This window comes from Schistocerca americana, chromosome 1, assembly GCF_021461395.2.
Source record: "Schistocerca americana isolate TAMUIC-IGC-003095 chromosome 1, iqSchAmer2.1, whole genome shotgun sequence".
Taxonomy (NCBI): domain Eukaryota; kingdom Metazoa; phylum Arthropoda; class Insecta; order Orthoptera; family Acrididae; genus Schistocerca; species Schistocerca americana.
In genome coordinates this window covers 1,207,117,307-1,207,132,024 of record NC_060119.1, presented here as the reverse complement: position 1 = coordinate 1,207,132,024, position 14,718 = coordinate 1,207,117,307, and the positions used below count along the sequence as shown (strand labels likewise).

At 43.8% G+C, this 14,718-nt stretch overlaps 1 protein-coding gene across 4 annotated transcripts in view; it reads left to right on the top strand.

Moving 5' to 3' along the window:
* The window catches only part of LOC124619808 (fibrosin-1-like protein), a 733,239-nt gene that overhangs the window by 464,727 nt on the left and 253,794 nt on the right, over positions 1–14,718 (top strand). For all 4 annotated transcript variants that reach the window (XM_047146413.1, XM_047146430.1, XM_047146422.1 and 1 more), the window contains exons 3-4: positions 2,803–2,922; positions 7,626–7,661. In XM_047146413.1, the coding sequence (XP_047002369.1) occupies positions 2,803–2,922; positions 7,626–7,661 (156 nt within the window). The remainder of the gene's footprint in view (positions 1–2,802; positions 2,923–7,625; positions 7,662–14,718) is intronic.

Below are 14,718 nucleotides of genomic sequence, written 5' to 3'. Positions count from 1 at the left end.
AATCCGTTATTTTTAAAATATTGTACGGCATAATCGTTCTTTGAAGATTAAATTTATCACTTTCTGTTGGTATATGTACAATGAACTCGTTAGTGAGGCAACAGTCACAGATTGAATAGGGCACTAACTTCAACAAATATCTACCTGGATTGGTATTGTCTAGGTACTCTATTAGTAGCAGCAATTCCTTTATCGTGAATGGGTAAGTTTGTTGGTATTGCAAACTTATAAAATTCGTGTTGACGAAGTTCTAATGTAATGTTCTCGTCTTTTCCATATTTCGAACTCTCTCTCTCTCTCTCTCTCTCTCTCTCTCTCGTGATCCAGTCGCCCCCTTGGGCACTATGTTGACTATCCTGGCGCAGCTCTCGTCTTCCCTTTCTGCTGGAGGGCACCAACGTTACTGCTAATGAAGGCAGCTCACCACCGCCCTCGGAGCTGACGGCAATTGTGTTAGCTCATTACGCCACTAACAGACTCATCGCCACGCCGGCGCGAGCAGTTTGCATGCTTACGACCGGCATTAAACAATAAAAACCGCCGCCGGCATTAACATTTATATCATTGCGCAGTCGGTGGCCGTGGCGGAATCTTGGAAATGCGCGCGCGCCACGTGAGCTATTGTGTGCTGATGGCAATGCTCCATTTGTCGGCTGTACGGAGCAGGCAGTAACGGCGTCGCCGCTTTAACGAGCATTTGCCCCCGGCAAGGAGTCGGAAACTCGCACCACGCCGCTAGACCCCCCCTAACGCACCGGCTAATAGAATATTATCTTTACGAGCCGACGCTGCGTTTCGGTTTCTTATTTTTTCGCGGGCACCGAGAGAGCCTCCTTAGGCAGCTCGTAAAAACGATGCCATTGCAGTTTTTCTTGCTGTGTGAGGCTGAATAGTCGACATAAATTTTCAGCCATTTTTCCCATGCATATTATGCTAAACGTTTGCAGTTTACTCTTCGGCTACAAAGCAAACGATGGCCCGGCTTTGATCCTACCGACATCAGAAACAGCTGCGACATATCTTACTTTACAAATTAAAAAAAAAAAGCAAGCTGGAACAGAGTATTGGTTGAAGTAGTCGTGGTTGGACGGAAAGTAGCTGTGCTCCCTAGAAGACACTCCACACTTCAGTTGGAAGCGCTGTACATAAAGTGGGTAATATCTCTTTGTTGCTGACCGACTGAAGCTTACTGCAGGATGTCATTTTCAGCGCAGTATATCGTAATGCTGAGTTTTCGTGCAATAACGGTGACATTCACGTCATATCGTAACTCGGTTTGTCACTCACCCCCTCTCTCCCTCTCCCTTTCTCCCCCACTCTCCCTATACCCCCCTCCCCCGCCTCACTACCTGTGTTTTTTTTTCTTCTTCTTCTTCCTATTATTATTATTATTATTATTATTATTATTATTATTCAGTCCAACGATAAATAAAACATGGGAGCCAAAAGGTATTGGGTTGCTTAGAGCAGATGCTTTTATTTGCTGAAGCGTTGTCATGTAAGCCCTTAGCGTGATATTTTATTATATTACTAATCGCTACATACTAACCATCAATGTGTCAGTGCGGCACATCTGCGTAAGAAGTGAGCGTGTCGACTGCGTATCAGGGGACGGCCTAAGGATGGTACTCTGTGCCGAAACTGGTAGCTCGTAGACAAAATAAATAAATTGTGACTATAGACTAAAACAAACATTTTCGTTGCTATTGGCTGCAATTTGTCGCAAAGTTATCTCGCTTTTCAAGCCACTTCGCTTAAGTCGTTTTCCGTTTTTCTTTTATAATTCTCAACTCTGCAAGAACAACTAAGAGCGGGGTATAACGCTTCCATTCAGTCCCTTGTTGACCAGTCTGGTATGGTAGTTGAAGATAGCAAAACGAAAGTCGAAGCTTTAAATACCGCATTCAAGAAGCGTTCACACAGGACAATCGTACAAACATACCGTTATTTGGCCATCCGACAGACTCCTGTATGGACGACATAGTAATAAATGCATCTGCCGGCCGTGGTGGCCCAGCGGTTCTAGGCGCTACAGTCTGGAACCACGCGACCGCTACGGTCGCAGGTTCGAATCCTGCCTCGGGCGTGGATGTGTGTGATGTCCTTAGGTTAGTTAGGTTTAAGTAGTTCTAGGTTGTAGGGGACTGATGACCTCAGAAGTTAACTCCCATAGTGCTCAGAGCCATTTGAACCATTTTTTTTGAATAAATGCCTCTGACGTAGAGAAACAACTGAAAGAGTTGAAAGAAAATAAGTCAGGAGGTCAGGATGAAATCCCAGTTCGGTTTTTCAAAGACTACTCTACGGCATTGAGCCCTTACCTAGCTTGCGTGCTTTTTATGTGACGCAGCATGTGAAATTTGCTTGATTTGTACGGGTTACTCCTGTAACTGAAATATCAGATCTGAAGATGGTTCTGAATGAACCGAAACCGGTCATATGAATAAAAAAAAATTTGCAATCAAGGCTGATTATAAGTGACATTATAAAATCACTGATTGCTGTTATCCCAATCAGACATTATGTCTGTTTTTGCAAATGACCAGTAGTGATACAGGGTACCCTCCGCGAGCGCATTGTTCTGTGGCTTGCGGAGTATTTATGTAGATATACATATAGATGTACGTATATTAGGACCCAGTATTGGATCTTGTGGACGTTCCCATTCACAGACTCATCTTCTGTCAGCATATGATGAATTGCAAAGTAAATGTTGCAGCCTTCTTTTTGTTAAATGTGACGTGAGTGAACTGTTAGGATTTAGCAGGGAACCCATTAGTTTAGTGCTGGTGCTTGTTGCAGGCGGGGGTGACGCTGAACCACGACGCCGGCACGAGCGACGACAGCGGCCGGGCGTCGGAGCGCCTCAACGGCGCGTGCGCACCCCTAGAGAGGGACAGCTCGCACGACCGCCTCAGCGACGTAAGTACCACACTGCACATCACCTGCTGCAGTGCCGGATAAAGCCTGAAAGGCGGAAGTAATGTCTTCCCAAATTGGTTTAACTATCACATGTTGTTGTTGTTGTTGTTGTTGTTGTTGTTGGGCTGCTGGTGGTGGGGGTGGTGGTGGCAGCCTTTAGTCCGAAGACGGGGTTGATGCAGGCAAATGCTGGGAAGGCTGCTTTGAAAGAGCACGGCCGAATTATTTCCCCGTCGTTCCCTAATCCGATGAGGCCGATGACCTCGCTGTTTGGTCCCTCCCCCACACAACCCAAGCCAACCCAACTGGCTTAATGCAGCTCTCCATGACACTCTTTCCTGTGGAAGCTTCATCATCTCCGAGTAACTACTGCAACCTACATTCTTTTGAACCTGCTTGCTGTATTCCTCTCTTGGTCTCCCTCTACGATTTTATCCCCCCCCCTCCCCCACACACACACACACACACTTCCCTCCAGTACCACATCTGTGATCTCAGACCGTGTCCTATTAACGGATATCTTCCTTTAGTCATGTTATGACCGAGCGAGGTGGCGCAGTGGTTAGCACACTGGATTCGCATTCGGGAGGACGACGGTTCAATCCCGCGTCCGGCCATCCTGATTTAGGTTTTCCGTAATTTCCCTAAATCGCTCCTGGCAAATGCCGGGATGGTTCCTTTGAAAGGGCACGGCCGACTTCCTTTCCTAATCCGATGACCTCGCTGTTTGGTCTCTTCCCCCAAACAACCCAACCCTTAGTCATGTTATGACACAAACTTCTTTTATCCCTAATTCTGTTCAGTACTTCCTCATTGGTTACATGATCTTTCTAATCTTCAGTATTCTTCTGTAACACCACATTTCAAAAAGTTCTATTCTCTTCATGTGTGAACTGTTTATCGTTCACTTTTCACTTCCATACAGGACTACGCTCCATAGAAATTCTTTCAATAAAGACATCCTAACACTGCAATCTATTCTCTGTGCTAACAAATTTCTCTTCCCCAGAAACGTTTTTCTTGACATTTCCAGTCTAAATTTTGCATCCTCTCTAATTCGGCCATCATCACTTATTTTGCTGCCCGAATAACAAAGCTCATCTACTGCATGCACTTCCCTTAGTGTCTCGTCTACTAATACAGTTGCCTCAGGATCACCTTATTTAATTCGACTACATTCCATTACCCTCTTTTTTGCCTTTGTCAGTGTTCATCTTATGTCCTCCTTTTAGGACACTGCCATTACGTTCAACTGCCCTTCCATGTCCGTTATCGGCAAACCGCGAAGTTTTTCTGCGGAATCCAAACTCATCTTCCCAGAGGTCGCCTTCTACCAGTTTTTCCATTCTTCTTTGAAGATTTCGTGTTAGTATTTTCCAATTTTGACTTTCTAAACTGATATTTCGATAATATTCACATCTATCAGCAACTGCTCTCTTTGAAATTGGAATTATTACATTCTTCTTAAAGTATGAGAGTGTTTTGTTATACATCTTCAATCCAAGGCGGAAAACTTTTTGTTATGGCTGGCTCTCTGAAGGAGATCAGTAATTCTGAGGGAATGTCGCTCATTCCAGGGACTACGTCTTCCAGTACTCTGTCAAATTCTTCTCGCAGTATCACATCTCCTATCTCATCTCTCTCATATTTTAGACATAATTCTTTTTGTGTTCAAGTTAGAAGTGTACTTTCTGTTTAAAATGCTTTACACTCTTTCTTACTGCCTTAAAGCCTTTTTTTTAAGTTGTTGCTTATTTCAAGAGAACCACTGGGCGCGCCTTCGAGAGCGTCAAAGCAAACAGCCACCATTGTTTAGCTGGAAGTGCTACTTTTCCTTAAGTTCCAAGAGCGCATGACGGCTGAGTTTAGGCAAACATGTCAGAATTTAAAACGCTGAAAATGACAATGAAATTTAAATTAATTTCAAGTTATATATCTAGGAATGATATGCAACATTAAAAAGTTATAAAGATCTTAGAAGTATGCCAGTTTTGCATTAATTAGGATCGAAGAAGACGTTTTGCTACCTTGATGCGTGGGTTTTTCACTAAAAGAATTCTACTTTGAATTCGTAACAGGGCACAGCTAGTTTTTACGGTCTTAGATCTGTCCTGTTTTATTGACCTAAGGAAACACTCTCATTTTTGTCCAGATTTTCTTATTCATATACAGGGTGTCCCAGCTATCTTGTCCACCCAAAATATCTCTGGAACAATAATAGCTATTGGAAAACGACTTTCACCGGTATCAACGTAGGGCTGGGGCCCATGTATGTACATATTTGGAAACATTCTAAAACGAAAGCATATGTGTTTTTTAACACAAACTTACGTTTTTTTAAATGGACCTCCTATATTTATTCTTCAGCAATCCATAGCACGACGAAGCACATACACAATGGCGTTGATTGCATCGCAATATTCCCGTTACATCCCGAGATATTAAGACGCGAAGTTGACGCTTGAAACACCCGACATGCGCTGCTAGCGCACGTCCTGAGGCTCAGGCGTGAACCCCATGCTGCAGGATGGTAGCAGACCGTATTATTCGTTTCGGACCTCTTGATAAGTATGGAAGTGTGATTACGCATGTCAATCACATCGCGATTACGGGCAGCATGGGGTTCACGCCTGAGCCTCAGGACGTGCGCTAGCAGCGCATGTCGGGTGTTTCAAGCGTCAACTTCGCGTCTTAATATCTCGGGATGTAATGGGAATATTGCGATGCAATCAACGCCATTGTGTATGTGCTTTGTCATGCTATGGATTGCTGAAGAAAAAATACAAGAGGTCAATTTAAAAAAACATAAGTTTGTGTTAAAAAACACATATGCTTTCGTTTTAGAATGTTTCCAAATATGTACATTCATGGGCCCCAGCCCTACATTGATACCGGTGAAAGTCGTTTTCCAATAGCTGTTATTGTTCCAGAGATATTTTGGGTGGACAAGATAGCTGGGGCACCCTGTATAATAGAACGTTCCCTGCCGTAAGGGGGTCTATAAAGACTTGACTAATAGTGTTGACATCAACCAAGCGAGCCAGGCAGCTGCGTGTTTCTTTATGACGGAGGGAAGCTGGGGAGTGTACAACTTCAGTGTCGAAGCACTTAACGAGGTAGTAGGAAGTCGGCACGCAAAGTAGGCCGTGTGGCGCCGTAAAGAAGCCACTTTACACACGCGAGCGGTGCCGCAAGGTGTTTTGAAATCGTTTATTGAGGCTGGAGTGTCGCCCAACGAGGGAAAACAGGCTCTCCTAGCCGCGGCAGCCGTGAAAGTGGTCCGTAAACCGCATGCGAGGTTTCTCTCGGCCCGCCGCAGAATGTCGTCACGGGATTGACTGTCAGTGGGTCGCTGCACATTGGTAATTTAGTTATTTACAAAGCTATAACTATTACCACGAATAAATAAAGTACGAAAATAGGTTTCTGTTTCGTGATGTGTCTGGTTTTCTGGGTGCGATTGACTTATAGTGTGCGTTCTGCTGCGCTCAATTAATGTTCAGATGCTTGGAATTTTGCTGTTACGTATATCGTTGCCTGGACTCCAACCAGACTGTGAGCTATTGTTTGTAGCCACGTCCGACTCCCGAAGCCCACTACGTCCTTTGTTGCTCTCTCGTCTTTCAGAGCTCGGACTGATATTCCCTGAAACGAAAAATTCTCTCAGCGTCTGCCAACACTAGTGAATGTGATGGCCGGCGGGTTTTTAATCAAATGAATAGCGGACCGCCAAGCGTTACTAAAATTTAAATAGCCGTCCGTGTTTATTAGGTTTTCTGACTTTTTATTTCCATGAACACCTTAATTACGCAGTCCCAGAAACTTGGCTTTCGCCCACGATACTGGTCTCATCAGATTTCATTCCATGACCATATTGGAGATTGTGCTCAGCGACAGCTGATCAGTTTAGCTGTTCCAGTTGTTGATCTTCCTTGCGTCTCTCGTGGACTACTGTGATAGCCCAACTTACGACATGCCACATTACCATGGAATGCGATAAACGGCTGTCGAAGAGCTAGATAGTCTTATCGAAATACTGAAAATAAAAGTCACGGTTGCAGTGTTATTTTTATTTGAAAATAAAGCGTTTCACCTTGGTTAGACGTCATCAGATTGTGTAACTGTTTTGAAGTAAAAATAACTTTGCAACGGTGAGTATTTTGTTTTCAGTCTAATCATGAAAACCGGTTGCTGTATTAATCAGCCAACGATAGAGTGAAGACTACCTAGATCGTTTTTAACATTACAAAGAACACTTCACATCGTAGTTGAAGGGGACGAAGTGCACTGGATATTGGGCTACCGAGGAAGATGAGCCAAAAATCGCTTATGTATCTATTTTTTGTTATGTTAATGATGGTGTAGGTCTCCGAACGCCGCGTGTTTATCGCATTGCATGCGAGTCGCACGGCAATTCATTTTATGGATGAGTTGCATCTGTTAGTTCTGGCTTCTCTCGCTGCTAGCTACGAAACTGTGAGGCGCAGATTTCAGTGTTTATTAGGACTGCAGACGTTAATCTACAAAAAATTAATTACATAACTTTATTTTCCGTGGCGGTAATTAAAACTGTTAGTGGTCGTCTTCTGTGTGACATTACATGCTATTTTACCATCACTGTGTACAGTACAGTCTTCTTAATAATGTTCAGATTATCATTTAGTCATACACTTAATTGCTCCGTTGTTTCCTTTTTGTTGCAGGCAAGCAGCCGTTGCAGCTCAGGAAAAGGCTATATCGTAAGTATATACACACCTGTATTAAAAAGTCCGTTGATGTTTTCTGTCTACATCATAATTGAATAAGCGAGGTTCGCTGTCTTTTTGACGTACCTGTAGACTACACCGACCGTGAATAATGAACGCAGCCTCTGTTATGAGTCTGTATACCACAGTACCTTCACAAACAAAACAAATTGATAGCAGGTCTCACCTTGGCCTTAATCTCATGTGTTGTGTCGTTCTTCTCACCGCTCAGTAGTTGGGTTACGCTGATAGGATTTTAAGAAGAGGTCTGATGGCAACCTATTCACATTGGACTTTGGTTTTATTTACATCCTAATATATAAAAAGCGCGCGGGGTAGCGGGTCGGTCTGAGGCGTCATGTCACGGTGCGGGCGGCTCCCCCTGTCGGAGGTTCGAGTCGTCCCTAGGGCATGGGTGTGTGTGTGTATTGTCCTTAGCGTAAGTTTAAGTTAGATTAAGTAGTGCGTAAGCTTAGGGACCTATGACCTTAGCAGTTTGGTCCTGTAAGACCTTACCACTAATTTCCAATATATAAAATGCAGTACCGAGCGAGGTGACTTCATGATTAGAACACCGGAATCGTTTTGGGGAGCCACAGGTTTAAAATTTCTATCGTAATTTAAAATTTATACTGTTTCCCTAAACTACCTCACGTGAATGCCAGTACAATTACTAGTAAGATAATGGCTGCTCCCTGCCTACAATGCTCTAAGACAGATGTAGAAATGGAAGAAAGCAAGAAGAGTTGAGTAGAAGTGAAAGAAATACCCAGCACCTCGGGGCCATCCGTGTACGTTCTTTTACAGGGGTAGTCAGCAATCTTGGAACTGCTAGATTGATTATCCTGCACTTCTCTGCGTCTAAGTATCTGCTATATGTAAAAGGAGATGGCATTAAAACGGGAACAAACAAAAATATACTTGCCCAATTTTGGACTGGCAGAGGTGTTTTGTAGGTCGCCGAAGCACGCCGCCGTAAGATTAGCGCGTGCGATGACTGCGGGCGTGCGGCACGGCAGTGCAGCGAAGCAGATTTGGGGCACTTAACGGCCCGGTATCTGCGGCGGCAGCGCTAATGGTACGGCTCCAGCCAGCCGGCTATTACCAGATTAACGACGCCGGCTAACCTTTTATCACTCCTGCGACGCTGGAGGGACATAATCCACATCCCACGGTCGCGGGAGCGCTCCGCAGCCGTTTCCGCCGCCGCAGGTAATTAATGCTCGGGTAATTGGCAGCCGTGACGGGCACCACGCCCCTTCTCTCATCCATCCCCTCCCCCCCCCCCCCCTGCCCTCCCCCTCACCGTGCCGCGCTGCCGCTCAGATTGATGGAGTCTTCCTTCGATGAGCTCCACGGACCATGGAGGGAAGCAGAGAGCACGTTGGCCGCGGTTTACTGGCTCTTGGTCTTGTGCTGTAGTATACTGCCTGCGCTTTTTCATCTCGACTTGTCTTAACGTGACTTTCATTGCAGCAGGTTATCGCGTTCAGTAGGAATTACGTGACTGGGATTTTTACCAGTACCACAGCGAAATGAAAAGTAGTCTCCTTCATTGAAATAAAGTGCTGTAGGACGTACCACAGGATGGTCAATTTCCTTTGACAATCAAAACTGTCCTCCTCATCAAAATGCTACTGGATGATCAGTTTATTTGGATAATTTGTTGTGAACCATAATGCTTCCATACCAGATGTATTGTAACCTCTCCATAATAAATAATATAAATAGTATTCACATTTAGTGTAACCCCCCACAAAATAGTTTCCGTAACCTCCCAACAGTAAAAACAGTATAATTATTTATTTCATTCAGTGTAACTGCCCAACAGACAACTTCCGTAACCTACCAATAATACAATGTGACTAACCTCTCAATTAAATTGCGACTCACTTCAATAACCTTTCAATAATTGACTGTGAATTTAAACTGGTAAAATTTGGACGTCAGCAGTGCTGCGTCATGGCCCTGAAAATTCGTTTGAATAAATTGAAAAATCTTACCTCAATTAGGTCGCCGGATAACGCGTATATGTCTGCTCCTATATGAAATTTTTCTGGCACAGCTCAGTGCAATGCTGACCGATAGATTTGTCACATATAAAAAGAAACAACTGATTTTTCTTTACAATAATCAGGATGACCAAGGATTGGAGAAATTAGTAAAATCTTTAAATTGAGTTGAATGATTGTCAAAAATTACTTTTTATGAGAAAGATTATTATTAAGAGATTTTTTAAAACATTTACATGGAACTTGAGATAACAATACTACATATGCGCGAGGCTGCTTTTACCTTACATTATACCGCACAGTCACCGCCATCGCTCCCACGACCGGCCCAGCCAACACGATACACCAGACTGCTCGCTAGCAACTACTTACTCCTACTAACACACAGTTCCTACTGCCGTCAACACTGCTCTCTGGTCTGAGATTCTCTTATAACTTACATATCGCAGGCAGCGCGTGAGCAATCCATCGAAATTACATCTGCTCGAGTGCGCTAGCAACGAATTTCTTAATCATGGACCTCTTACAGTATGTTTACTTTACTTTCACTTTAAAATTGAACTCTCCGTTGTTTACCTTGAAGTAAAAATGTTCTGGTATTATTTCAGCAGTCACTTTGAGTAAAAACGGACCTATTGGCGACCTCTACATCATCTTCGTCGCCAGGAGTAAATACTTCTCTTCACTGCCACCGTGGCTTGCCTTTACGACCACTACGAATCATAAAATTGGTCGTGATGTGCAGAGACGGCAACCAGTTATTACTATTAAATATTTTTATTTCATCCCTTGGCCTCTCGATCATGAAGGTCATATTTCCGTCTTAAATCCTCTGTCTCCTTGTTATATACATAGGACATTATCTTCACCTAGCACAATTGATTTTCCGTATTTTTCACTTGTATTTATAACACTCTTGAAATTCTGAAAGCACTCCGTCTTCAGGCCACGAGTGGTCTACCGGGTTCATACGACCGCCGTGTCATCCTCCAGGAGGATGCGAATAGGAGGGGCATGGGGTCAGCACACCGCCCAACCAGTCGTTACGATGAAATTCTTGACCGAACCCGCTACTATTCGGTCGAGTAGCTCAATTGGCATCACGAGGCTGAGTGCACCCCGAAAAATGGCAACAGCGCATGGCGGCCTGGATGGTCACCCAAAAATGTGTGTGAAATTTTATGGGACTTAACTGCCAAGGCCATCAGTTCCTATGCTTACACATTACTTAACCTAAATTGTCCTAAGGCCAAACACACACACATCCATACCCGTGGGAGGACTCGAACCTCCGCCGGGACTAGCCGCACAGTCCATGACTGCAGCGCCCTAGACCGCTCGGCTAATTCAGCGCGGCGATGATCACCCATCCAAGTGCCGGCCACACCCAGTGTTAATTATCCTTCATATTCAGAAGTATGCACGGGCATGCCCTTAGCGGAATCCAAATCAAGTACGATACACACAGATTGGCTCCAGGGATAAATATCACGTGTTCAAACAGATATTCCATCTTTATAAACAATACGGCCCATGTGTGTTACCCTGCGTCAACTAACGCTTGTTCCGACGCACTATCATATAACACTGAGAAATACGAGGGACGTTCAATAAGTAATGTAACATTTTTTTCTGTTTTCTGAAAATTCAGGATTTCAATACATCATATTATTCCTCACTCTTTTGTCCGCAAAATTATTTTGCAACATAATCTCCGTTCATATGACAGCTTTACGCCACCATAAAGGGAGAGCTTTTCTGCTCGCAACCTTCGCATCGACAACCTACTGCTTCCCGCAGCCGGCCGCGGTGGCCGAACGGTTCTAGGCGCTTCAGTCCTGAACAGCGTGACTGCTACGGTCGCAGGTTCGAATCCTGCCTCGGGCATGGATGTGTGTGATGTCCTTAGGTTAGCTAGGTTTAAGTAGTTCTAAGTTCTAAGGGACTGATGACCTCAGATGTTAAGTCCCATAGCGCTTAGAGGCATTTGAACCATTTGCTTCCGCGGAGTGCGTCTTTCTTTCGCCAAAACAGATGAAAGTTGGAAGGTGCGAGATCGGGGCTGTAGGGTAGATGAGGAAGAACACATTTTTGAGTACCCCAACCGGCAGACGACATTGTCAGCACTACCAACAGAGACGTTCTGTTGCTCAGCGAGATTTTTGATTGCGGTCCATCGCATCTCGTATTAGGGTCCGCACGTTCGAACACTGCAGGATTCACAGCTGCGTGCGGCCTCCCGGCACGCGGTAGATCAGAGAGGTTTGGGCGACCTTGTTCGATGATGAACGGCGCCTCGCCCGACGACTCAGCGTGCTTTTGTTCACTGTCAGGTCTGCCTGCGTACACATTCTGCAAGCGCCTACGAATATCTGCGATCCTATGTTTCTCCCCCAAAAGAAACTCAGTGACAACTCTGTCTGGAACGTACCTCCGGTACCGACGTCACTTTGAAGGCAACTTACAGCGCCGCGATCTGTTGGAACTTCAGGTAATTGTAGTAGCTGAGGCGAGAATATTACATTTTACCCAACCGTAATTGCCGAGAAAAGAATTTGTTGCATTAGCTATTGAACGCCCCTCTTATTTTATGCAAACAGTTCGTCGCGAAAGAGAGACAACATATTATTGTTTACATCTAACAGTCGGATAAGTCTCCTTCCAGTCGGATAAAGGCGTTACGAGCTTGTTTGGTACATGGCTACCAATGATTTACAGACAGTGGGATTCAATTCCGGTTTTTAACACAGTTTTAATGTGCAGTGATTTTACTGGAGAACCATGTCTTTAGTTTCTAAACTGAATTTAATTTTGAATAATCTCATTATATACTGTGTGAAATATTTGTAGCAATAGGTTCGCAGGCACGATATTTAATATCTGTAGTAGCAGTAAAAATAATGATACTAGGGAACCACGACGGCTGTACATTCTTTACGAGGCTTTGTGGGCACCAGAGACAATGATAATTATCAAAATACACTGCCGTCTGGCCCCAATAATTAAAAACTGCGCATCATGACAGCGTCCCATACGCGTCAGCGGACCCGTTGATAAGCATCATCAATAAATCCGCTTTCCGTGCAGAGAGCATTTCACTGCATTAATAAAATACGAATTTGCGGCAGCTAAATATTAATATATTACGGGATAATCTCTCGCAAATATCCGAGTATACGCGCAGTTTTTATGTCCCGCAGCCATCGCAAAATACGGCGGTTTTTTTTCTCTCCTCCCCCCCCCCCCTCTCTCTCTCTCTCTCTTCATTAATTAAATTTTGACGAAATTGCGGCTGTGCGCGACCGCGCAAGGGACGCCTTTCTGTTTTAATTTTGCGCTCTACCCCGGTCTGGATGGAAGGGGAGGGATTCCGGCACAGACTGAAATTAATGCAAAGCGCTCTATTGTTAAAATATTTGTGACGGCGGCTTTTATATTATTCCTGCTTTTCACCGCGCGGCCGAGATACTTTTATTATCGGTTTGAAATCAATCTCGGCTTTCCGGCCTCTGTAATCGCATCGCAGTGACGTAAACACGATTCCAAAATAAATGAATTTTCATGTGAGCCCGTTGGTTATTTGGCGCACTCCACAATTCGTCATTACCATTATGCTGCTACAGCGTTCGCGATTTGTGAGGGTTCGCTTGTAAATATGCATAAGTGGATGTACCGCCATGGAGGTTTATATCTGTTTACTGAAGCATTTAGTTTTTAACACTCGTTTTAGCTATCCAATTTTTTTAAAAAAATCTGAATCAACATGTACACTATTTTATTGTTTGGGAATCGGTGTCATAGTCACACTTTTAACTTCGTTGCAGAACGAAAGAGCGAGAAACGGGTGACGCAGTTAGAACTACCACGCGACTTAAAACTAAAATTAATTTCTAATTCTTCTCAGTGTGGCCGCGTCATATGTAATGAAACTATCAACGGCTGCTATTGCAGTCCCATTATTAACTTACAGATTTTCAGATGAAGTGTTTTCTCTTTCAATTCTGCTCTAAGGGGATAGGTCGGCAGCTAGGTTGTTGATGTACAGGATATCAAATAATAAATCAATACTTAAATATACATCTCTAAAACAGGCAGTATATTTACAGTGTGCAGCCGATATTTTTATAGGCCGGTAAGTCAGTGTCTTTTTCTTCGATACGTCGATACTTTTGTCGATATATTGAGGCCCGATAATGATGTTTCCCACAAGCTCAAGTTACGTATTCCTGGACGTTGTAGCATTCGACTTCAGCACACTCTAAATGTGAGGACTTGGAACGCGTAGATGCAACAGCTGATTTACGACTGAATCACGATTACAAATGTTGAAGTTACATGAAATTATGACGATTAATACTGTTGTCTAGGCGTCCAGAACAAGATAGGGTTAACAAGTTTTCCACTCAGAAACGTTTTTTATGATGAGTATTAAAATATGATTAAGATTGTGAAACTTCCCCTTTGAACAATTCTTACACGACTGTGCTTAACCTGACACACAATACTTTGTTAGCGCAACGCAATCTGACTTTCAAAATCCCTTACAAAAGAATGGGCCCTGACTAACATTAACCTATACCTTTCACAAATCACTTACCTCACAAAAATCTTCGCTGCTCAAGCTACTGCAATACAGCGAGCGCCACTACTGCCAGCTAAATAAAAGATTCAAACTACTGAAGGCACTAACTACTGATAGGGATAGTTAGCAAATGAAAGATATTAATAGAGAACAAACAATGTATTTACCTTAATATCATCACAAGTCATAATATATATATCAGTTCATGACAAATTACAAATCTCCGCCATCTCTCTCCCCACATCCACCACTGCTGGCGGCTCACCTCCAACTGCGCAACGCTACGCGCTGTTCACAGCCAGCTGCCGCTGCCCAACACTACAATGGCAGACAACAATGCAAACTAGCCACAGACTGCACACAGCACAGCCAGTGATTTTCATATTGAGCGCTACGTAACGTTGCCAATAAGAAAACATAAACAGCCTACTTACATAGAGAAAACATAAACAGCCTA